Raw genomic sequence first — 25,418 nt, 5'->3', positions numbered from 1 at the left:
CCCACTCCTGCTGCCTCCAGGTTCACAAACGCTCGCACCTGCCGAGCCCAGGGATGCTGGGTAATGAAGCCGTGACTCCCCTGAGAGAGAGACAGATGTTAACAGAGATAAAACTACACCTTAACATGCATGTGTGTGTGTGTGTGTGTGTGTGTGTGTGTGTGTGTGTTTGTGTGTGTGTGTCAAACACACAGTGAGACCATGAATGATGAAAGTGATGTGAGCGAATCACATCAAACCGCCTGAACACATTTCACTCAGATAATCACATGCTCGCTGAGGTCATCGTGATTGGACAGCTTCTGCCCCCTGTCATCCAGGCCAGCCCGCGTCACCCCCTCTGTCCGCTGGCTATCTGATGTTCTCAGCGAACTTCACTCTTAACTCAGGACTGCAGAGAGAAAGTGGCGCAAATCAAGAAGAAAATTGCGTCATCGTCCACCTCAATTAAGGCAGATCAAAAATATTGTTGAATATTAAATGTCCCCAACTAAGCAAGCCAAAAGGTAAGGCAACAGCGGCAAGGAACCAAAACTCCATCAGTGACAGAATGGAGAAAAAAACCTTGGGAGAAACCAGACTCGGTCGGGGGCCAGTTCTCCTCTGGCCAACAAGAGAACAGTGTATGATTATGATTCGGGCAGCATTACAGATCAGAAGTCAGATTGGATCAGAACATTCAGAGTATTTATCCATTTCCATCTGGTTGGAAGTCGGAGACATCACGCTAACAGCTGACGATTTTGCCACATTCTTCATAAATAAAACAACCACCATCAGCGGCCAATTTGTCATACCACAAACTGACACACACATCTTAACAGCTAACACACACATGCTCCCCTCTTTCTCTCTGCTCTCAGAGGAAGAAGTCTCCAAACTCATAATTTCCAATCACCCTACTAACTGTCCGCTTGATCCTATTCCCACTACCTTCAAGCCATTTCTTCCTCAGTTGTACCTGCACTCACTCACTCATATCATCAACACTTCTCTTTACACTGGTATCTTTACCACAGCTTTTAAGCAGGCTCAGGTAACCCTACTGCTCAAGAAACCCATTCTTAATAAGAACAACCGCATGAACAACAAGTAGTCAAGCTTCAAAAGCAACACTCTACTGATACTTCCCTGCTCTCAGTTATTGAAGCTCTGAGACTGGCAAGAGCAGCTTCCAAATCCTCAGTTCTCATCCTGCTGGATCTGTCTGCTGCCTTTGACACAGTTAACCACCAGATCCTTCTGTCAATCCTAAAGATGAAGTGCATCACTCCAATGGTTCAAGTCTTACCTCTCAGGTAGGTTATTCAGGGTGTCGTGGAGGGGTGAGGTGTCTAAGACCCAACATCTAGCTACTGGAGTGCCTCAGGGCTCAGTGCTGGGACTGCTTCTCTTCTCCATCTACATGTCATCACTAGGATCTAACATTCAGAAACATGGTTTATCCCATCACTGCTATGCTGACGACACACAACTCTACCTCTCATTCCAGCCTGATGATCCGACGGTAGCCGCTCGCATCTCAGCCTGCCAGACAGACATTTATTGCTGGATGAAGAACCACCACCTTCAACTAAACCTTGCGAAGACAGAGCTGCGTGTGATCCCGTCCAACCCAACACTTCATCACAACTTCTCCATTCAGCTAGGCTGGTCATCCATAACTCCATCAAGGTCAGCCAGGAACCTTGGAGTTGTAATTGATGATCAATTGAACTTCACAGACCACATTTCTAGCACTGCCCGGTCATGCAGATTTGCCTTGTACAACATCAGAAGGATCAGGCCCTTCCTATCAGAGCATGCTACACAACTCCTTGTCCAAGCGCTTGTTCTATCCAGACTGGACTATTGTAATGCTCTCCTGGCTGGTCTTCCAGCTTGCACTGTCAAACCTCTGCAACTGATCCAGAATGCTGCAGCTAGAGTGGTCTTTAACGAGCCGAAGAGAGCACACGTCACTCCACTCATAAACCTGCACTGGTTGCCAGTTGCCGCTTGCATCAAAATCAAGGCACTGATGTTTGCCTACAGAACAACCACTGGCTCTACACCCCTATACCAAAACTCATTACTCCAGACTTACGTGCCATCCAGAAACTTGTGTTCTGCAAGTGAATGTCGCCTCGTGAGACTTTAGCCATCTTCAAGAAATGGCTGAAGACTTATTTTTATCGGCAACACTTGATCCACTCTTCTCTTCTACTTTATATCTATTAAAAAAACTGCATCAGAATAAACTGGGAAGGGTCAGAGTACTTACATATTGTTGTCCTATTGTTTGTTTAACTGCTTCTATTGCTCTCCTCATTTGTCGCTTTGTCAAGTCGCTTTGGATAAAAGCGTCTGCTAAATGATTAAATGTAAATGTCAAAGGTCAGCCGTGCCGTGACCTCTCACCAGCAGCATGCTCTCCTCTGCCCCGTTGAACAGAAAGATGACGCCGTGTTTGAGTGGTGTGGAGAGATTGGCCAGAGAACGTAAAACCTCCAACATCACTGAACAGCTGACGGCGTCATCACTGGCTCCTGAAACACACACACACACACGTTATTGATCAAACAGTACCTGCAATTATTACTGATACACTAGAGTAAAGCATGCAAACAAATCTAGAAACATGATTCAAAGAAAAAAATAAAACATGCTATGGATACAAATGCATAAAACCATTAATTATAAGCAAGATGCTGATAATGCAAATACAAAAATACAATTTAATTCTGTCAATCAAATGCATTCAAATCATAACTGACTGGGATTTAACATAAATCCAAATATGAAAGAACAACAACACAGTTGTGAAACTCAAACAAAATCATATTCTGTCACAAAATCACATTCACGGTCACGCACACTGAGTGGCAGAAAGATTGAGTGGCAGAAAGATTGAGTGGCAGAAAGACTGAGAGGCAGCATTTGTTTTCAGCGTGAATGCCGCGAACAATCGATCGTGATCGTGCCGCGATCGTGAGAGATACGAGACCGGTGCATCGCACAGGTGTCATTAGTAATCACACCACCGGCCTCACGGCCCTCGGCCTCGTCCTGCTAGCCACAATAACAAATTAGAGCAAATGAGTGATCACCCGGATTTAGACCTACCAATATTGTATGTATATAAAGCGTTCACAGCAGGGAACTACACTGCGACCAAATTGGTCGCATATGCAACCTTTTGAAATGCCATTGCGACCCTAATTTTTAATGGGTCGCAAATGTATCACTGATTATTTTTGTACCTACCTTATGTTTTAGGCAATACGCTATGATTTACTATGAGCATTTTAACAGAAATTTGTATTTTAAGAATACGTTTTATAACGTGCTCTGAGCATTCAACACAAAGTTGGCTTCAGCCCCGCGACTTATAAAGTAATCGGGTTGATGTGCGCGTTTATATGTCACACGTTTCCCGCTGTTCGCGCATAACCATTCTCCTCTATTGGTTCTTTATTTGTTTTAAACAGCAGACGTAATATTAATCCGTCTCTGGTCATGATTTGGAGACAATGAGCATTGAACCGTTTTGCCGTGCTGCTTATATTTATCACGCAGTAAAAATGCCCCTCCCCGCAGCCAAAACCAGTCGTCTGTGGATGAGAATCCAAAACAATTAGTGGGACGTTGTCCTGCTTCACTTCACAGGCGCTGAGTGACATGAGAATTTTAGAATGACGGGACACTCATTTATATGACACTTTATTCAACAGGAAGAACAGCTCGTTCCGCGCGTCATACGTCATTGTACATGCGCAGTCCTCTCAGTTTCGGTTTTCAATCCGATCAAGTGTTGACATGTTCTCTCGATCGCATTACAAAAGGAATAAACCAATCCGATCGAAATTGCATTCAGATCGAGCACAATCCGATTGATTAAGGTGTTTACATGAAGATTTTTTTTAGTCCGATTGAGCCGTCAATCCGATTATAAGTGTCCACGTAAACGCAGCTTCATGTAAATTGAAGCTTCACAATCACAGTATGAAGCAGGCGAAAAGTATAGGGATCTCCCAGTCACGTGACCCCTAGCCGCGTGTAAGCCATTTTGACGGAATACATCCGTCAGCTACTCAGTGGCAATGGATCTATTATTAGTAGTATATTATTATTATTATACTAATAATATAATTATTTTATAATTAGCCTAAATATTGCAATACTTTGCACTACAGTATTGATATAATTGCGTGCGCAAAATATCTCGATATTGAACAGAATCTATTTTTCCCCCACCACTATTATTATTAGCGCAGCGGCCGTCAGCTACCTCTTCACGTCATGTCATCGCACTTATAAGCATCACAAAAAGATACAAGAGGAAGATAAAGGAATTAGCTGCTAGGAATCATAGATCCATATGAAGCACCACAAGTTCTTTTTACAGGCATTAAATGTGTAGAAAAACTTCCTGACATTGAGTTCGGTGACATTTACAGCTAACCTTATTCACTTCCCATCACGCTAACGTTACACCGGAGCTTCATTAAAAGCATACAAAAGCTTAACGTTAGCAGGCTATCGGTATCACGAGTCCGGATGGGTCAGCAACTCTTTGATTTGGACGCCAGCGAGGAACGATTATTCAATCATCACCGCAAAAGTTGGTCAATGTATTTTTATAACCAAATTATAGTGACGTTAGCTGTAATAATCTTTTAACTGAGTTTAAAGGGGAAACAAAACAAAATCACCTGTTTATTGCCATCAACCACTTGTTTCTCCGTTTTATTTCTTTTGGGATACGGTACAAAGATATTCCTTTTTGTATGATCACGTATCTGATCGCATGCAACTGCACAGCATCGCTCGGGCATGATAGGAATAATGTTATTTCGCGACGAGCTGTAGTATCACCGGCGATTTAGCATTTTCTATTCCGTCAAGATGGCTGCTCCAAATAGCGTGACGTCGCGCGGGACAGGTACATATCCCGTGACGCAGCAGCACTCCCCACTGCATTCCGGTGTCAAGCAAACCGAGCAAGTGAGGAATCTGAATTGATAATTAAGTTCAATGTAGCTTATAATATAGCCTTATTTGTGGCTTATTATATTTCACTTAATTGTAAAGTGGACATGCATTGTTTTTTTTTATCTTTAATATTGAATAGTCAATAGCTGCTGAAAATCTATTATTATATTATTTTATTGATTATATTTATTTTAAGAGTTCAGGAGTCTGCCTATCTGTGCCAACCATAGCATGTTGAAATCCAAAAGAAATTAATTTTGCACATTATTGTGTACTGTATTTTCTATTGCAGTAAATCTATCCCAACCAATGTTAAAGAAAACAAGGCGGCATGTGGTTTAAAAGATGGCAAGTAAAATAAAAAGCACATCTGTATGCAATACAGTTTCATTATTATCCAGAGCGGCTTACTATAAATAATTTGTGCGACCAAATCATGTTTTGCGCCAGTAACTGAAAAAGTTAGTAGCGCAAGTGCCACCAGTGGAAAAGGTTAGTGTAGCTCCCTGGTTCACAGGCAGATTTGCTTCATGTATTTCCCCGGCATCGAAATCAGGCACATATAAATGTCAGGAAATATGATTCCTGGCTGCATGTCAATATTTTAGGAAGTTCAGTAACTTTAGTAAGTTGTAAGGAACACTACAGTATATTGACTCCAAGCTTTAGTTTAAACTGATAGTCGGTCGTTTTACTTGCGTTTTCACAGTTTCCCCTATTAAATCCAGTAAGGCAGCAGCTCTTCTGCCACTCAGTCCGGCTGAAGGGGGAGTGATCCGGTGGGAAAGTGACGTCAGTGCATAACCTCTATTAAGCACTCATACATATGCATATTTTGCATGCAAACATCAGCACATCTGATCACTGAGACTCACACACACACTCACACATCGATGTTCCTGCTTTTCACTTTCACTTCCTGGTTTTCTAAGGATCAGAATTTCACAACACATATGATGTCAGATTGTGATAGGAAATAATGCACTATATGTGTAATGGAGGCCAGCTAGTAAGAGCTGCGTGTAAACCTCACTTCCCTGATCTCAAGAGAGGGTTCAAGTGACTGCGGTCTTTAGTCTCCCACGCCGAAGACCCGAGTTTGAGTCCTGCACAGAGCGGATGAGTAGGACCTGTGGGGTTACATATGCATAAATAATGCTAATAATGTAACATGACTGTCGATATACACCCAACATCAGACACAAAGCACAGTGAAAACTAAGAAAGTCATGAGATCTGACTCAAAGATCTGACTCAAAGAACTGACAACAAACACAATGAAACCTTAAACTGCTCGATCTGATCACTGCAAACTAAACAAACTAAACTGAGATAAAGGTCACGCATTACGAAATATAAGAAATGAAAGCTTTAGCATAAGTTCTGCTGGGAAGACTCAATTTTTACGTCACTTATTACCTTCTCATCTATGCAATCATATTCTTATACTCGTGGTATATAAGAGAAGTACTTACACACGTCTGAGTTCGCAGATGCTGACACTTCCATTTACCTCCATCTTCCCCACCACCACCAGGACGGGTCTTTCCCTCCATCCTCTCCAACACCACCAGGATGGTCTCTTCCCTCCATCCTCCCCAACACCACCAGGATGGTATCTTCCCTCCATCCTCCCCAACACCACCAGGATGGTCTCTTCCCTCCATCCTCCCCAACACCACCAGGATGGTCTCTCCCTCCATCCTCCCCAACACCACCAGGATGGTCTCTTCCCTCCATCCTCCCCAACACCACCAGGATGGTCTCTTCCCTCCATCCTCCCCAACACCACCAGGATGGTCTCTTCCCTCCATCCTCCCCAACACCACCAGGATGGTATCTTCCCTCCATCCTCCCCAACACCACCAGGATGGTATCTTCCCTCCATCCTCCCCAACACCACCAGGATGGTCTCTTCCCTCCATCCTCTCCAACACCACCAGGATGGTATCTTCCCTCCATCCTCCCCAACACCACCAGGATGGTCTCTTCCCTCCATCTTCCCCAACACCACCAGGACGGGTCTTTCCCTCCATCCTCCCCAACACCACCAGGATGGTCTCTTCCCTCCATCTTCCCCACCACCACCAGGACGGGTCTTTCCCTCCATCCTCCCCAACACCACCAGGATGGTCTCTTCCCTCCATCCTCCTCAACACCACCAGAACGGGTCTTTCCCTCCGTCCTCCCCAACACCACCAAGACGGGTCTTTCCCTCCATCCTCCCCAACACCACCAGGATGGTCTCTTCCCTCCATCTTCCCCAACACCACCAGGATGGTCTCTTCCCTCCATCCTCCCCAACACCACCAGGACGGGTCTTTCCCTCCATCCTCCCCAACACCACCAGAACGGGTCTTTCCCTCCGTCCTCCCCAACACCACCAAGACGGGTCTTTCCCTCCATCCTCCCCAACACCACCAGGATGGTCTCTTCCCTCCATCTTCCCCACCACCACCAGGACGGGTCTTTCCCTCCATCCTCCCCAACACCACCAGGACGGGTCTTTCCCTCCGTCCTCCCCAACACCACCAAGTCGAATCCTTCCCTCCATCCTCCTCAACACCACCAGAACGGGTCTTTCCCTCCGTCCTCCCCAACACCACCAAGACGGGTCTTTCCCTCCATCCTCCCCAACACCACCAGGATGGTCCTGTCCACACCTCCCGGGGGTCGGCTGCGCCCCTGCCTTCGTCTCCAGACAGGATATGCAGAGTCCGGACCCTCGGATTGCGAGCTACGGACGGGGCCTGCGCCAGAGAACTTGATTGCTTGCTGGGCTGTTAATAAATGTTTAATTGTCACAGTATTTATTCTCCCGAGTCTTTCTGGTAGAAACACAGAGCATTATCGGTTTATGACATCATGTCACAATTCCTCAACACAAGGAATCTCATGAGTCAAACAACAGCCTGTCCTTTAGATTCCCTATCACAAATGAGATCTTTAACATCTCAGTTATTTCTCCCATGCAGCGATGAGATTAAACTGGAGTCTCCCACGTCTCACGTTTCTCCTCAATCTTCCGAGAAAAAGACAAAGAGATTTCCACAGTGTCTCAAACTGCTCAGATTTGTGCAAGATCCCAAAAATAAAAAGTCAGAGATCTCAGTATAAAATCATTTCCAAACTCCAAATTCATCTTACAGCTCCAGACTCTCACCGGATCATGACGAGAGACTCATTTGAGACATTTTTCTCCCACTTAAGGAGAAACAAATATAAATACTTAATGTGACTCTCAATTATGTTTCATTTCTCAAGTCTCAAGTGAGCAACTTCTGAGCAATAACATTGTATTAACTCTTTCGCCTAATGAAGCTTCACAATACTCACTGCAAGAAACTAGTAGCAACATATTGATACTTAAGACATAAAGTAGATATTCTATCAAAGTTGAAACTTAAATGAGACGTAACTGAGATCTCCATTAATTCGAACAAACAGTTAAGGAGGAATTAAGGAAGAAACATAACTTCATTAAAGCATGTAGGGCCCTATCTTGCACCCAGCGCAATTGACTTTGTACACCGACGCATGTATCATTCCTATTTTGCACCCGCGCACAGCGGACTTTTCCCTCCACAGACGCACGTCGGTAAATTAGGGAATTAACTTGCACTCGCGGGGGCGGTTCAGCGAAAAGAGGAGCGTGTTCCGGCGCAAACGTTCCCTGGTGATATTTTCCAGTTTTAGAAAACAATTGCGCCACTGTCTTTAGACTCGGTTTATCCTGGTCAGTGGCGCAATTGTTTTCTAATAATATGAATAATGAAGCTACTTCAGACCAACCCCTTTTAGATTTGCACCGGGCGCAAGAGGCATTTATCCCGCCGGGAAAATAGCAACAGCGCCCAAGACCTGCCCACAAAGTTACTTGCGCTTTGTGCTTTGACACTTGCGTTTCAGATTGTTAAAACAGGGCCCATAAACTCTTAGTCTCCTGAAGAGAACGCCAGCATGTTGACGTGTGAAGCGTTGTCGGAACACACCTGGGCTGTCGGGCACCGTGTCGAAGTGACAGTTGGCGAGCATGAAGTGCTGCGCGCCGGTCTTGGGCTCGAGTCTGACGGCGATGTTGGTCAGGCGGTCGTAGTAGCTGATGAAGCCGTCGATTCTGAGGGTGCCGCTGGGCCGCTGGACGTCCACTGTGATGGAGTGAGAGCCAGCTTTACTCTCAGACCGGATCTGCTCTATCTGGTCCCGAAGGTAGTTCACCGTGATCTCGATCTCTGGGCTTCCCATGGTCCGCGTCCCGACGCTGGTGATCCCATCCAAATGCATCCTGATGCACATCATAACACATAACTTTACACACGTGAACACAACTCTGCTGCTCTGTTTTTATTTTACTGTTATTATTTTAGTTTTGTTCCTATCGAGTTATTGCAGTGAAGCCACGTTTTATTGCACTTGTGTATAATGACAATAAAGACTATTCGTTTCTACTCTATCATATCATACTTTATTCTGCTGTAATCTACTCTATTCTATTCTATTATATTATATCCTACTTTATTCTGCTGTAATCTACTCTCTTCTATTCTATTCTAATCTACTCTGTTATACTCTACTCTTTATCCTGCTTTATTCTACTCTATTCTATTATATTATATCCTACTTTATTCTGCTCTATGCTACTATCTTCTATTATATTCTAATCTACTCTGTTATACTCTGCTCTATTCTTTATGGATGTATGAAACATTTACAATAAGATGAAAAGCATTCATTTAGAAACATGAATTTTCAATGAATGCCAACTGTAAGCATCATTAGTAGAGATATCTGCAGTATGACATATACAAATAATACTGCAAATATCCTCTTATTTGAATGTTCATAAACTGTTAATAGTTCAACATTACAGCATGTTTTAATATTTTCCCGTCTAATCTAGGGATGCATTGAATCCAGATTTTTGGGGTTCGGCCGAATAGCGAATTCACTGGTTAAAGTCCGCGTGAACCGGAAGTTGCAACCGACTTTATCTCAGTGTTGTGACGTATTTCAGAGAGAAACGGAATACTAAATGAGGAAAAATAGTGGGCGTGGCTTTTTCCAACTAGCACCTGATTGGATCTAGAAAAGTAGGTGTTTCTTTCGGCCTGTCTACTGTCAGTTGGAGGGGCGTGGTTACGGATGTTAAGCAGACACCAAAACGTCATCAGGGAAGATCCTCCAAAGCAGAGGGGAGGGGCATTTTCAGATTTTAATTAAAGATTACGAAGCCAAAACATTTTTTTATATGGATTGACTTGCATGGATGAATTGGTCACCACAAAACGATCAATTTAGGCAAACAAAGTAAATATGGTCAATTTTGATATAATAATTTTGTCTTATATCAAATCCGAATACCGAATCCTACTTCATCCTCAGTCCATTAACACAGTAAACACATTAATGAAGTAAACAACGCCCACAGCAGTGTAGCCTATTTTTTATTTTATTTTAACTGTAAAAAAAAAAAAAGAAGAAGAAAAAGAATAATGGTCGTCTGGTTAACACAGGTGTTTAGCTGTGAACCCTCCTTTGCCGTAGGCTACCTGAAGTTGCTGCATTTTGGCGGCTGTCTGTAGATTCCTTCATGCACAACTTTATACTTTCGGTTTCATACGCAAATGTTTTAACAGCGGCGATGTTGTGTATTGTTTAGGGTCCTTGCAACCACGAGGCAAATCGGCATTGCAAATTGAACATAATTCAGGCATTGAATTAGATACTATTTTTTTTATTAAAGTCATGCTTAAAACAAAAATGAAAGTAGGCCTATATGGTAATCATACTAGCCTATATAGTAGTCTAAGGCACCCGATATGCTGTAGTATGGTAAAGTGTACCTGGCCCGGGTGGCGTTGAAGTGTCCTGTGCTTCTGCTGCTGATGATGAGCTGCTGGACTGAGATCAGAACCAGAACCCACATCAGACTCAGGAACCCGAGCAGCAGAACCACCGCGCAACTCTCGCGCAGAAACTCTCTCTTCACTGCCGGTGGCTTGTGTTCGCGGCTCCGCGGCGCGTTCAGCGCGGCCTCCTCATCGCCACTGTCCGGATCCTGGCTCTGCTGGTCCTGGCTCTGCTGGTCCTGGTTCTGCTGGTCCTGGTTCTGCTGGGCTCTGATTCTGAGGACTTGAGAGTCTCTCTCGCTCATCTGTATAATGTCTGGATTGCTCATTATGTTCTAAGATCTGCTGTCTAACGTGTCATAAATCCTTATTCAGTTTGACAGAAAAGAGAAATAACGAGTGTTTTCATGCTTAGTGTAGTAAGAGGGTGGAGTTAATGATTACTTCCCACAAGTGATCATTTCAGAATATTAACTCTTACTACACTGTTCAAACCATTTGTTTACAGTCTATGGTTCAAGGACAGATGACACTATCAGGATTTCTTCAGGTTACATTTTACACAAACTTCTAGAAGTATAGGGGACAGGGGGCACAACCTAATGCGGGGCTAGTTGTCACACAAACCTATTTGCCATATCAACACTATAGAGAACAAATTGCGCCAAAATTAATACATATTTGGAAGATATCTTTTATTTGACCGGTAACACTTTACAATACGGTTCATTAGTTAATGTATTAACTAACATTAACTAACCATGAGCAATTGTTACTGTAGCCTATTTGTTAACATTAGTTAATATAAATAAAGCTATTCATTGTTTGTTCATGTTAATTTGCAGTGCATGAACTAATGTTAACAATATTTTAATAAAGTATTAGTAAATGTTGAAATTAACATGAACAAAGATGAATAAATGCTGTATACGTGCAGTTCATTATTAGTTCATGTTAACTAATGTAAACTAATGTTAACTAACGAACCTTATTGTACAGTGTTACCATTTAACTAGATAGATATAGTAAATAACTTTACAAAATGTTATTTTGTTATTTACAAAATAAATAAATTTTTTTTTATGAAACATCTTCATGAAAAAGTGTTTTAAGTTGGCACTGTATCAATCTAGAAATGCACTGCAGCTAAAGGCACATGTCTGACCATGTTATATTTAAAATCTGAAGATGATAAGTCTAAAACTCTGTGATTAGTTAAATGTTTTTCAAGATGTTTTCTTTATTTTGATTAGACTCTAAAATGCAAACTGGTGTTTATTGTCATATACAAGCATCTATTCAGTCTATTGTCTCTGTTGTTTTGTGGTGCAAACGAGCCCCATTCAGTGTCACTCTCTCCTGCACACATTCACACATCTCCAGCCTGCTTATGGCCCTAAATATGCTTTTCTTATGTCTGCATTATAATTACTAACGACTGGCTATTCACGCTGTTTCAATCCCTCATTTCTCAAAGTTCTCACTTCACATTTGAAACTGTATAAAATGCCTTTCTTGAATAAAGAAACATTTCAGTAAGCATTCCTATTTGGAAAAAATCATTAAAAAATAACAGCTAGATGGCAGGTGCACCTCATAGACAGTATATAAGATGGACACAGCGACCCCATAGACTTCAACGGAGAAAAGTGAAGCCCATTTGAAGCACTCACTTCCTGATCGCCAGGCGAACTGCGCAGGCTCAAACTGAGCTTGAACACGTGAGCAACGTGTCTGACAGCTGTCAGTCTTCTAGTCGCTGTGCCGAGAGAAATCTGAATCATTCCCTTCCGAATCTCGCAGAGACGGAGAGCGTGAGCATTAGCTGTCCATGAGCTAGCAGCAGGAGCAACTTTATCACTCTCTATGGGCTTCTCCCTTGACTTTATCGGACTTAATGCCTCCACATCCCCCCGATTGCCTGCGAGCTTCTCCGCCGGTCTATACGGTAATTTCTCTACAGTGCGACAGAGAGTCGCGTGAGTTATGACGCAATCGTTAGCCTATTTTTACAAAAACGGCTTCTACGGGGCCATAACGTAAGGTACAAGGTAATGGAGCCTTTTATACATTGTCGAGTTTCTTTAGAAATAAATAATGGACAAATGGAGTCTTTGGACGCCTCAGATGTAAAGTTATTCGCTGTCAAAGTGACGCAAAAATGAATGGGAGTCAATGGAATGCTAACAGCAGGTGAAGTTCTGCTACAATGGCGGCGCCCGCGGAGGCTTCAGTTTCCGGCGGATGGATTACCCCCTTGGTGCACCTAGACAGCTAGCTAGCATGTTAGCTTAGCACACCAATACACAATTTATGAGATTAAAACCATGTTTGTGCTCCAAACTTACTTTATAGCACAAGTCGAGTGTTTTAAATAACCTTATGTGATCTGATTTGGCTTCAGATAAAAAAAATCAGACAGAAAATATATTATTTTATACAGTAGTATTCTGCACAATGATATAGTCGATTAGCATTACATTATAAATATAATCTATTATTATGAAAATACCTGACATGGTTCGAAGAACACAGGTAAATCAAATATCATTGCAATCATGTTTATTGTCTTCAAAACATCTTTATCTGCATGTTACAGCGATCTCTGAAAGCTTTGTTTATGTCAGGGATGTCCTGGAATGTCACATGGTTACGACTTCTTCGTGTGTACCATATATGGACAATACTGTGCATAGGGCGCCCTCAGGCTGCTGTATGGATTGAAAACACAGTACATCAGAGTATCCTTTACATCGACTTATTACAACATATACCAATTATTACATCGACGAATTTGGGTATAAATTCAATACATATTATTCCTGTCTATAAAACTCTGGTGTAAACCTATGAGAATCTATCAATATTTCTCCAAATCTGCACATTTTTGAGCCAAAAGCCCTGAGGGACGTTGTTTTGTCAAGTGTTCTCAAGACAACAGCACGGGAGTTTTTTTCTGAATGGACGCGTCTGATGCTCATAACTCATATTAAAGGTATCGACTCATTTTTTTCATTACATAAATCCTGACACAAATTAAGACATAACTGTCACTATAAGTTTCTCAGAATACAATAGTGGTCAAATACTGAAACTTGAGTCTTATATCTTTTGAATGATGTATAGTTTGTCAAGGTAATTACATTAAATCTGATAGTAACTTTGAACTATTTAAAAAAAAAAAAAAGTTTTTTAATAGTTTCAGCCAGTGCGTCCGCGCACTGGCTGAAGCCTAACAATATCCTAATGATTTTTTGGCATAAAATAAAAATCTATCATTTATACCCATAATGTTTTGTTGGCTATTGCCACAAATATACACATGCTAAGACTGGTTTTGTGGTCCAGGGTCACATATGTTGAATTAATGTGTGTAAAAAAGCTGCCACAGAATGTGACGTCATTTCACGACCGTAGACACTTCACATGCTCAAAGTGTAGAGTGGCCGCAGATTGAACTAGTTTTTAATTAACAATTTGTATTTAAATTAACCTACATGTTTCACTCAACCCTGTTACTCCTGACATGATTTTCCTTCTTTTCAAAAACAGAGCATTTCTTAAAACTGTGACACTCAGGAAGTGACATCATCTGGGCTCTTTCTACTGCATGATGGGAAAACAAGAGAATTGTCTAAATTGTGTAAATTGTTTTTACACAAACTGTAGCATTGACTGTATTCATCAACCCTGTTACCAAAGTTACTGTAAGAAGAATCTCTATAACTATGAATAACTTATATGCTATTTGACAAATACAACTTATCAGTAACTTGGTGTTAACTGATTATTCTTAAAAAAATAACAATTTTGTAAACTGTTGAAAATGACAACAATTCTGGTAACGTTGTTGCAAATTGGGAACCAGATACAAAATAAAGATAAAATAAAACAATTAAAATAGTATTTAGCTTGATCTCATGTTGACAATCAATATAAACATTTCTCAAATCTCCCTTTACTGACAATTTGTTGAAGAAAACCCAGAACATTCTGCACCATTTCATAGTGTAACTGTTTATCTAAATGCAGCAGAATGTATGTAAAAGTTTGTAGTTTTGAGATAATAACATTTATGCATGGTTTGTGAAAATGACAAAAAAAATAGTCTGAAAAAAAATACTGAAATGAGTTCATGAAACCCAAACTGATTATTTCTTTACAAGACTTTTGAAAATTGTATCACGTAGCCTAGAATATTTGCTCCAAAACTATGTGAAAATCACCCTGAATACTCATTCAGATCAGACAATATATTGATTTAAAATTTGTAAGACATGTCTTGTGTAAGAAAGCTTTATGCGAGTAGGCGTAAACCACCATGAATATTGAGTGTTTCACACCTGAGAAAGACAAAGCCCTATTAGGAGCTCTCAGGCACTATCATTATGAGGAACTTTGAACAAAGAAAGAGGAGATTTAAAAAAGAATGGCTTTTTGATTGTTTGGATTTATTTACAACACAAAAATCCAAAGATACACAACAAATGGCAAAAAAGCACATTATTTAATACACTGAACTAAAGACAGAGACTTAACCAGTCACACACCTTTGTGCTATTCCTGAAACATAGTGCATAGCTGTCATTTCCCAGGTGTTTGATTTTTCACTTTACCTCCTCATGCTCATGTTGAAGTCAGCAGGACTATAAAAAAAAAAAAAAAAAACTGTGAGCATGCTGATATCAAGAGAAACTAGGGCTGCACGAGTTTGGGAATACATTTTAGATTTGTTCTGGTTAAAATAGCTTTTTAAAATTTATAAAATACACACACACACACAGATATATAAAATGAACACCAGGTTTGTTGTGCCTTGTAGGCATATACCCGCAGGGCTGCATAAAATAATAACAATAGTATAGCAGGCATCGTTAAAAAGGAACACTTCAGTAACACTACACTAGAGAAAAATATATATTTATTATCATATGTTACTTCAAATGTTTACATCGATATGACGTTATGAAATGAGATTGAAGTAAAAACATGAAGCCTATACTAATACTATACTAAGCCTGTACTCTCATAATAATTACACATGTACGTTTGTTTGTGTGGAAAGCATTCGGAAATGTCAACAGATGAGCGCATCAGCACACGGAGCAACAAGGCTCTTAACACAGGCGCGCATGCACGTGTCACGGCTACATAAACAAATGTCCGCACACAGGAAGACAGATGTTATGGTAATATTTTACATGTATTTTAATCACAAAAACAAACATTTGCACATTGGCTACTGTTATGGAAATTTTACTTTTAATGACTCCATTACTTTTATATGTATACAACTTTTTACTAACGTTGAAGATTCATTTATACTCATAAGCATTTAATGGAATATAAGCAAAAGTACATTATTAAAGATATAAAACTAAGCTTTTTAGAAATGTGTAAGTTAGAACAGGCCTGAAGGAACAAAATGTTCACTGTATCATGTAAAGGCTGAACAAGATGTATACTCAAAATAACCCTCTGTACTGTAAGTGTGAAAAATATGTGTGTGCGTAGTTTCGATCAGCTCACAAAGTCTGTAGCTAAAAAGCAGGAAACTTGAGCTTATAAGGCATTGTTCTGTCTAATGAAATTTATGATTGGACATGAGTCATGAGTTAAGACGTCTCTCTGTAGGGTAACAACGTTTTTTATACAGGATGTGTTAAGAGTATATAACCTCGGCGAAAGGGACTAGCCTTTGCCTTCTCGTGTCAGATGCTCTCTGCGTGAGAATGCCATGGGCCTTCTCATACCTAGACATTGTCTGTATGTTGAACGCCTATTTCTTGCAGGAAATAAAATACTTTGTTTAACCATTTGAGATTCGATTCTGTCTCCTTCATCCAGGTATTGAATATTGATTATTTTCCACAACACTACCTACATAATAAGCTGTTTTAAATGTAAAATGTTCAATGCCGCGCTGATGTGGGCTCGGTTCGGATATCCATCCTATCAAACACACAGCACGACTGAGAACATTCACTGAAGCATCGAGCAACAGTTCGACTGCAATGTGAAGTTTATGCAAAAATAACACTAACTAATATAATTCAGAATTATTTCTTACCTTAAAATCTTTCTTGTCTTCAAATCGCGTTCTAAGCGCAGACTAAGTAAACAGATCAGATGGACGTGGTTGTGTAAAAGAGAGAAAAACTATATAAATACTGTTCGTTTTATCACACAAACCGCTTGTTTCGTGTCTTAGGCCATCAATGTGCACTTACGATGGGGAATTTTCTAATTTGGACTTTTCTCTGCATGCTATTAGAGACATCTCTGCATGCTTTTGGAGACTGTGCCTATAGACCTGCATTATATGACTAACAGACAAGAACGGTTTGACCTAAATTTATCAAAATTTAATCTACTGTGGAGACAAAGACACCTACATCTTGGATGCACTTCAGGTAAGATAAAACATACCAACATTTAATTTCAAAGTGAACTATCCCTTTAATGGCAGGCTAGCAGATACCGATAGACTCGCGCTAGCCTAGCACCGGCGAACTGTGCAACTTGGAAGGACTGGGTGAAAAAATTGAAAACTGTCTCCACTGATGAATAACAACCAGGCTAAACTTGGAAATCCTGAACCACCCCTTTAAACTTTGACTTGACGAAACAATCGCACAAACAAACATAATCGCTCAGGTCTGAATGAACTCCACATGTTCTCCTCATGCTCGCTGCTGCTGCACTAAATGTTTATTTCAGAAGGAAGACGACAGAAAAGATCTACAAGTAACGCTGTGATCGATGAAAACAATACAGAAATGAGTCTGTCGCTTAAACAAACTGTATAAAGTGTGTTTGATGGTTGTGTAAAGATGAGAAATACCGTGAACTGCTCACCTCAGAAGACTCGACGCTGATACTCAATGAGAGAAGAGTCTTCTTCTTCTTCTTCTTCTGTTTTTTTATGGCGGTTGTCAAACGCCATAAATACTCCTGCCATGTTGATCTTGCATATGCTTTAATTAATATTTTAGCTTCAGATTTTCTTTATGGAACTTGTGATATTCTATTGAGTTTCAGTGTTTGTTTTGCAAGTTTATCAACCTACTCATTTTACTTTCACTCCAACATGTGCTGGTACCCAAAGAAACCTGATTTTTAAATCCTTTGCATTTAACTTTCTACAAAATTATAAAAATGTTATGAATTATATAATTTCTTATAGATTTCCCAGATTTCAAGCTTTCTAAATCTGAATAACTATCAGATATAATCACTGAGTTATTTAAATCATTCCCGTCTACCCATTCCAAGGCCAACAAAATTGCAACCAGCTCTGATACTGATAAATTATCTGTTATTTTTTCCTGACATATTACCCCATTCTTTGGAATATATACTGCCGACCCAGCGTGTCCTGTCTTTGGATCCTTGGAACCATCTGTAAATATGAATGTATAGTCAGACATTTTTTTTATTTCCTTATGAATGCCTAAATCTACATCTGGTATAGGGAAAACCCATGGAGGAAAAGGAGGGATGTAACTTATGTAACCCTATATTCTCAGCTTTCACATCGCCAATCCACCCAAAACTTCTGTAACTGGACTTACTATGTTCCCAGCAGTCTTTTAAGATAGCTTTAGCTGGGTGGCTATCAACTTGTCCCTTCACAGTAACCCAGTATGCTAACATCAGTTGTACCCTTCTGATCCTCAAAGGCATCTCACCCATTTCCACTTGCATAGAAGACATCTTTTAAAAGATCCATTACATATCCTTAGAGCCTGAGCTTGCCTACTTTGATATTAGACTCTGCTGATGACATACACTCTTAGAAGAAAAGGTTCTATAGGCGCTTCGTATTTGGAACCCCTAAAAGGTTCTACACTCTTAGAAAAAAAGGGTTCATTGGGGTTCTATATAGAACCATATGGTTCTTTACTCAACTCCAAAAAACCTTTTATGCTAAAAAGGTTCTATAATGAAAAGAAAGAACCCTTTCTTGGGTTCTGTATAGAACCTTTTAGGGGTTCCAAATACGAAGCGCCTATAGAACCTTAAAAGAACCTTTTCTTCTAAGAGTGTATATGCTATACACCCACACCTCATCAGTGCCCAATATATATTTTGTAAAGATGCCCTGCTTGCTCCCCATGCTTGTCCTGATAGACTGCGTAGAATATTAACAATCTTTTTACATGACGGAAGAGTCAGCGTGCGTGAGCGAGCACTGACGTCATCGGCCTCCAACGCACGCGCGTACGGGACACCTCCGCAGCCAATCAGGGCCACGCAGATTCAGCTTTACTAGTAGCCTTCCATTATTATTATTTTAGAACGGAAGTGACTCCAGTTACTAAAGGTGAAAGGAACTTTAAGTGAAGCACCCAAATAGTCAGAATAAGCAGAGGAGGATTATGGGGTTAGAATTGTTGCATTATTCCAAATAAATAGATTAAGATCCACAAATAAATGTAAAGAGTTTCACAAAAATGTATGAAATTCACAAACAAATTAAATTAGATTTTGCAAATAAAAAATATTTATAAATGTTTTATTATTTTACAAACACAACTCTGCCTGGCATTTATTTGTGAACCGCTTTCTGTGCATTTGTAAATTGCTGCATGCATTTGTGAATTGCTTCCTGTGCATTTGTGAATCCCCTCACGCATCTGTGGATTTTGAAACACTTCTAGCGTCAACGTGAAGAGAAATCCACAAATAAGTGGACTCCACCCACCGTTTACTCAAGCCAATCAGATAACGGCCACATTGAGCTGGCCAATCGCAGCACGTTCTCGCTACAACCAATCACGTTTGGCTTTACACTCGGGGTGATCTTGCTCTGAAATAACTTTGCTCATTCCTCATCCATCTGCATTGGCTCAAATAGGAATACGCATAAGGCCCATACAATTGCCACAGCAAAATATGTTTAAAATTTAGATTTTGTTAGAATTAGACCATTAGACTGTGTATCAAATCAAGCCACAATTTTAATGAGCCTCAGAAAAAGCCAGAGAAACAGCGCTTTACTTCTCTGTTATGGGAAACAACGTGTTATGGAAGCGCCACGTTATTCAAGATAGAACAGAAAAGCATCAATAAGTTGCTGACAAATGAATAACTGGGTTCAATCTCGTGATACATACATGAGTTTGTGTAATAGGTGAAATTACTGTGTAGCGTGGCCACATAAAGCCCAATTTATACTTCTGCGTCGAACCGTAGTGTATAGCGGAGAGGCTCCAGCGTAGGTCCGTAAATCAGCCTTAAAGTGTAAATTGCAGGGTATATTTTTCACGAAGATAATGCAATGTGCTTATTAAGCATAAAGATAAGAACCGCCCACCACTGTTTTGTATGTTTTTTTTATACCAAAATGCTTAATATAATATGAAAAGTTGGTACTAGGCTGGATGTGACGTCATAGGAGGGACTCCAAGCCTAGCGTTACCGTTTAGTCTAACGGCAAGTAGGCTAGCAGTTATATTGAAATAACTCATACTCGTGGGTGCTGGCTTCAAGAGGACCGTGATCCTGCCTGAAATGAGAGTAAGCTATTCGCAAAAAAAAAAAAACGGGTTCAGGCAGCATGCGTCAAAACGCAAAGATAAACCGAACTTTTATTTTGACGGGTTGCTGTGAAGACCTTTGAGTTTCTGTGTGTGTGTGATATGACGATAGTTTTTCTGAAATGAAATGGTAAAATGCTCATGAAGTGACTCTCAGAGTGGCTCTGGGGATGAATTGCTCATGCATACTCATCATATCGTGACTGGCAGCAGAGACTGAAAACAGCGCGAGCGTCACTCGTGCTTCAGTGTGTGTGTGTGTGTGTGTGTGTGAGGTAAATGAAAACCCACGTCTGCGTCTGGAGCCCCGTGCTTAGATAAACACAGAAGGGACTGAAAGCAGCGCATATTAGTGGGTACCAAATATACCCGGTACTACAGAAATGCTGGTACGTCACATTTTCAGTACCGACTTGGTACCGAAATACCGGTACTTTGACAACACTAGTTTCCCACCTTTTCCCACTAGTTCTCAATAGTCAAGCCACAAACAGTAGGAATCTAGCAGAGTATGGGTTGCTACTCCCTCTTATGATGTCATCACCCAGTTACGGTAAAAAAGTCACACTTGTGCTGTTTGAGACCCCAGTCAACTAAATTTAATTTTGTAACAAAATAGTAGTTTTTTTTATTTTTAGGATTTATAGTTTTTGGAGGATTTATTATATATATATATATTTTAATTTAGGCTATATAAATAAATTAAAACATTTAGTTTATACAAAAACAGCTTTTTAAGTAAAATTCACTTTATAATAATATTCTAACTTTTATGGATATGGATAATTTGACATGGTTTAGTGTACGATTTTTGCCCATCTTTTGGAAAATGCAGTTTTAAAAGTAAAAAATTATCACTTTAACCCAATGGTCTTCACAATTTTTTTCATGAGAGACACACTGATGGGACAAATTCAGTAGGAGGGAGAATTTTACCGCAAAGTATCAAAAGTTACATCCAGTCATAAATACCCAGCCCGATCTCATCCCAAGGCGTCATATACTGACGCTTTTGACATATCGTCTACATCCAACGCACATGGCACCCTTTAGCGTCAATGAGACGCAGATAGATATGGGCCAGAAGGCGCCTCCTAGCGGTCTAACCCTAACCCTACCCCAGACCTAAACCCCATAGCTACCCCTACCCCAAACCCCAGACCTACCCCATAACCGAACAAAGCTCTGTGCGTGTCATATTGACGCTAAAGGGTGCCATGTGCGTTGGATGTAGACGAAATGTCAAAAGTGTCAGTATATGACGCCCTAGGATGAGAATGCGTTGAAATACCATGTCTGCTTATCAATCTGTCATCCCCGCACATACAATATGCATTGCAATAAATAAAAAAGGGCGGGGAAAAAAACATTCTCTATGATTTACCAGTCAAATTTGTAACTGAGACAAGATGATTTCCCTTAATGACAAAAAAAAGCAGGATTTCCAGAATACATTCATCGAACCGAGAAAATGGACAAAATTCATCCTCAAAGAAACAACGCAGAACACACAGACAGAAATGAAGTGGAACACTTTAAATGTTTAGAATTATATGAAAAACAGGTGTTTGAAATAAATTATAAACTCTAAAGACTCCAATTGGGCGATTGGGGGCCATGAATTGGTCTCCCTTATTTTGCCACACTGAAGGTGGCAACCCTAGTTGCTATGTTCATGAATATTTAGTCTTCAGCTGACATTTATCTTTTCTCCTCATAATCCTTTTTAGGAAAGTCATGATTATATTGCCTGATAAGCAGATCTTGAAGATTCTCCATAGAGATGTGGTTGGCCATCACTGACATTAATCCAGTTTCATCCATAGAGGGACAAGAATTGAGTGGGCCATTAACCACCCACCCTAGCACAGTCTTGACCGCATACGGTCCATTTCCTTGACTGTTCTCTATTTTCCACAGTTCCATAGTGTTAGATTTTGCTGTATTTGGCCGACCAGTGGTATGGGTGGCTCGCCAATGTATTAGATTTCTCCAATACATAAAATAAGTAAGCATGACCAGAGTTCTTGTGGGGAGAAGAATTTATTGAAAGTTTGTAGTGTAGCAGTCCTTCAGCAGCGATGTTAGCATGTTGCCCTTCAACAATCTAAAACCCAAAGTTCTGTCTGTGAGACAGAACTTTATACATGAAGACAAATGGGCTACAAACAATAGAAAACTGTTAGGGCCTCCCACAGGAGATCGATCTAATTTGCTAATCCACTCTGAGCAATGCTGATTCTTTTCATTCATTCACACCAATCAGTTTCTGTGGGCCATACATCTGAATGGGCCATTTGGCACACAGCTTTGCAGACACAGACATTACATCTGTGGATTACATCTTATACACAGTCACAATGTAAATTAATCTGATAACTGAAAATACAAAATCTTTCAATCTTTCCTTTGATTATAATTTGATCACATAAAAAAATAAAGAACATAAAACAATTAGATATCATGTACACATGCTGTATGCAGGTTCCTTCTTGAAATTACAGTATAAGAGTTCATGGTGAAACTTTGCATCCTCTTGAATGCTTGTATCCTCTGGAAGCTTTTATTTTGAAGTTGTGATCTTGCGGAAGTGACGGATAGTGTTGTGTTCTGTGGATGTTCAGAAGTTTTCATCTAGGTTGCCAATGCAGTGCAGTCTAAGGCCCCGTTTACACGATGGGAAAACGCAGATATTTCTCTGCGTTTTGGCCTGTCATTTACACGAAAACGCCGTTTTTATCCCAGAAAACGATTATTTCTAAAAACTCCGGCCAAAGTGGAGATTTCTGAAAACGCCGGTTATATGTTGTCGTGTCAACTGGGAGAAACGGGGTTTTAGGTTCTCTCTTGTCGAGTCTGAAGATTCTGATTGGCTTGCATGGCTTTATCCTTCTCCCTACATTGCCGCCCATAGGTTTAGCATAGTTATAAAGGTGCTCGACGGCGTATTTATGCGGGTTGTGTGCACGATGTTATTATTGAAAACGGAGGGGGAGAAATATTCGTTTCTCTAAATACCCGGCTATGTGTAAATGTGGCCTAATTTTTTAACGCTTAATTTTTAAACGCTTAATTCCTAACTGCCTGAAAAACTGTCCCTATTTATATTGGCAGGACACTACTGTGTTTATCAGTGGCTGTATGTTTATGTCTTCATCCTCAGGCGACAAGCTAGGGCCTAAAAACCCTAGTCCCGCCATATCTGGACTCTGATAAACACTACGTCGGTCCACTCATCTCTTCTCTGCACCTTAACTGCTTCATTAGTTACCATGAGATCCTGAAGGCTTTCCCTCCTGGATTCTAATGGTGAAAATTTATTCTTGGCATTGTGTCCTACCAGGCTGAGTCTTTCATCAGTTTGGGCAAGGCTGTCAGATGTTAGGTTTTCATTGGACATGGGCCGGCCGGTGACATGTTCAAAAGGGCATAGTCCAATTTCCTTGTGGTCATCCTTACTGCATTGCTTGTCATGATGCAGTTTTGTTTTAGCTTCCACCACTGATGGCATTTGTTTTCTGGATGCTTCATCTTGAATCAATATACATGGCAAAACTTGCTGAAGTTGTCTTAATGTTTGTCACCCTCACACTTCTGCAAATGTTACCGAATTTGTTTTACCAAAACCACAGACAAGCCATCTCTGTAGGTGTTTGTACTTAGGCGCTGCATCTTTCCATAAGCCCTTTTTATGTCCGGCAAGGCCCATAGTCCACTCTCTGAGTGCTTGATGCCATACTTCTGGCACATGTCATCATGGCACTTCTTCATTTCCAGCCGTTTGCCCAAATATGCATTCAGATTGTCCATCATCTGATCAATGTTAACATTTGGAGGTTCTGTACCATGTCTTTCTGTTGTTGGCCTCAGTACAGGGCCATTACTATGTGTAGTTCAGACTCCATGTACAGGAGAAGTGCCCTCAGAGGTGTGGAAACAAAACAAAATCTGTTAGAGCCGTAACATGAGCTTATTAGGATTTAAATTATCAGCAGTCTTTTAGACTGACCATTTCAGTCACACAGACAAATCATTAGTTTGCAAATTCAACTTAATTTTCAATCCTACATTCAAAACAAAACATTCACGTTTAGACTAAGTTTCTTTGTTTCATTTCTAGAAAAGAAAACTCCTGATTGATAAGACTTGTTCAGTTCTTTCTGAGTCCTAACCTGAATTGGTTTAAATTTGTCCCTTAGACATTAGAATTTTAATCTTTCTGCATCTTTCATCAGAAGGCAAATAAACTTCTAGTTTCTAACACAATTAGAATGTTTAATTCAAAACTAAAATATTGGTTACTGAATTAGCACCCAGTCAAGAATTACCAATTCTTGCAGCAACATCAGTCCCAAACTATTTCAATAGCTCCTACAATCCAATGAGAACGGACCAAACCTCTTTCTTAAATGATTCTTAGAGACTCAAGAGAACAGGGCCAAACTATACAACTTATTTCTATAGCTCCTACAGTTTCAGGAGAATTAACTAAATCATTTAAAAGGTTCCTACAGACTCATGAGAAAGGTCCAAACCTTATACAGTTTCTACAATCTCCAGATGAACGGACTAAATTGTTTCTTTAACAATTCCTACAGACTCCAGAGAAAGGACCAAACCTGATACAGTTTCTACAATCTCTGGATGAACGGACTAAATTGTTTCTTTAACAATTCCTACAGACTAGAGAAAGGACCAAACTTATACTTTATTTCAATAGCTCCTACAATCCCATGAGAACGGACCAAACCTCTTTCCTAAATGATTCTTAGAGACTCAAGAGAACAGGGCCAAGCAATAAAACTTATTTCTATAGCTCCTACAGTTTCAGGATAATTAACTAAATCATTTAAAAGGTTCCTACAGACTCATGAAAAAGGTCCAAACCTTATACAGTTTCTACAATACTAAACAATACACAGTATGTGTGACTACACTACAAATCTTTACTGGTCTACTATTATTTCTTTTCAGAAAATGTTCTTTTAGAGAGCTGATACGTTTCACTCATCAAATTAGGATATTTGAGACCGGATCCAGTTGATTCAAATAA

At 40.3% G+C, this 25,418-nt stretch overlaps 1 protein-coding gene across 1 annotated transcript in view; it reads right to left on the bottom strand.

The window, feature by feature from the left end:
- Positions 1-11,252, bottom strand: part of LOC307002262 (endoplasmic reticulum metallopeptidase 1-like) — a 36,734-nt gene extending 25,482 nt beyond the window's left edge. The window contains exons 1-4 of the mRNA XM_079619702.1: positions 10,818-11,252; positions 8,967-9,259; positions 2,401-2,528; positions 1-80 (exon numbers count right to left, since the gene is read on the bottom strand). The exon at positions 1-80 is cut by the window's left edge and continues 26 nt beyond it. Coding sequence (XP_079475828.1) covers positions 1-80; positions 2,401-2,528; positions 8,967-9,259; positions 10,818-11,152 — 836 coding nt within the window. The 5' untranslated portion in view covers positions 11,153-11,252. The remainder of the gene's footprint in view (positions 81-2,400; positions 2,529-8,966; positions 9,260-10,817) is intronic.
- Positions 11,253-25,418: the final 14,166 nt, after the last annotated feature.

The sequence above is a fragment of the Phoxinus phoxinus genome, assembly GCF_949152265.1.
Source record: "Phoxinus phoxinus genome assembly, chromosome: 1".
NCBI classification, from domain to species: domain Eukaryota; kingdom Metazoa; phylum Chordata; class Actinopteri; order Cypriniformes; family Leuciscidae; genus Phoxinus; species Phoxinus phoxinus.
Note: the sequence above shows the minus strand (reverse complement) of the source record. Positions and strands in the feature narration are given on the sequence as shown.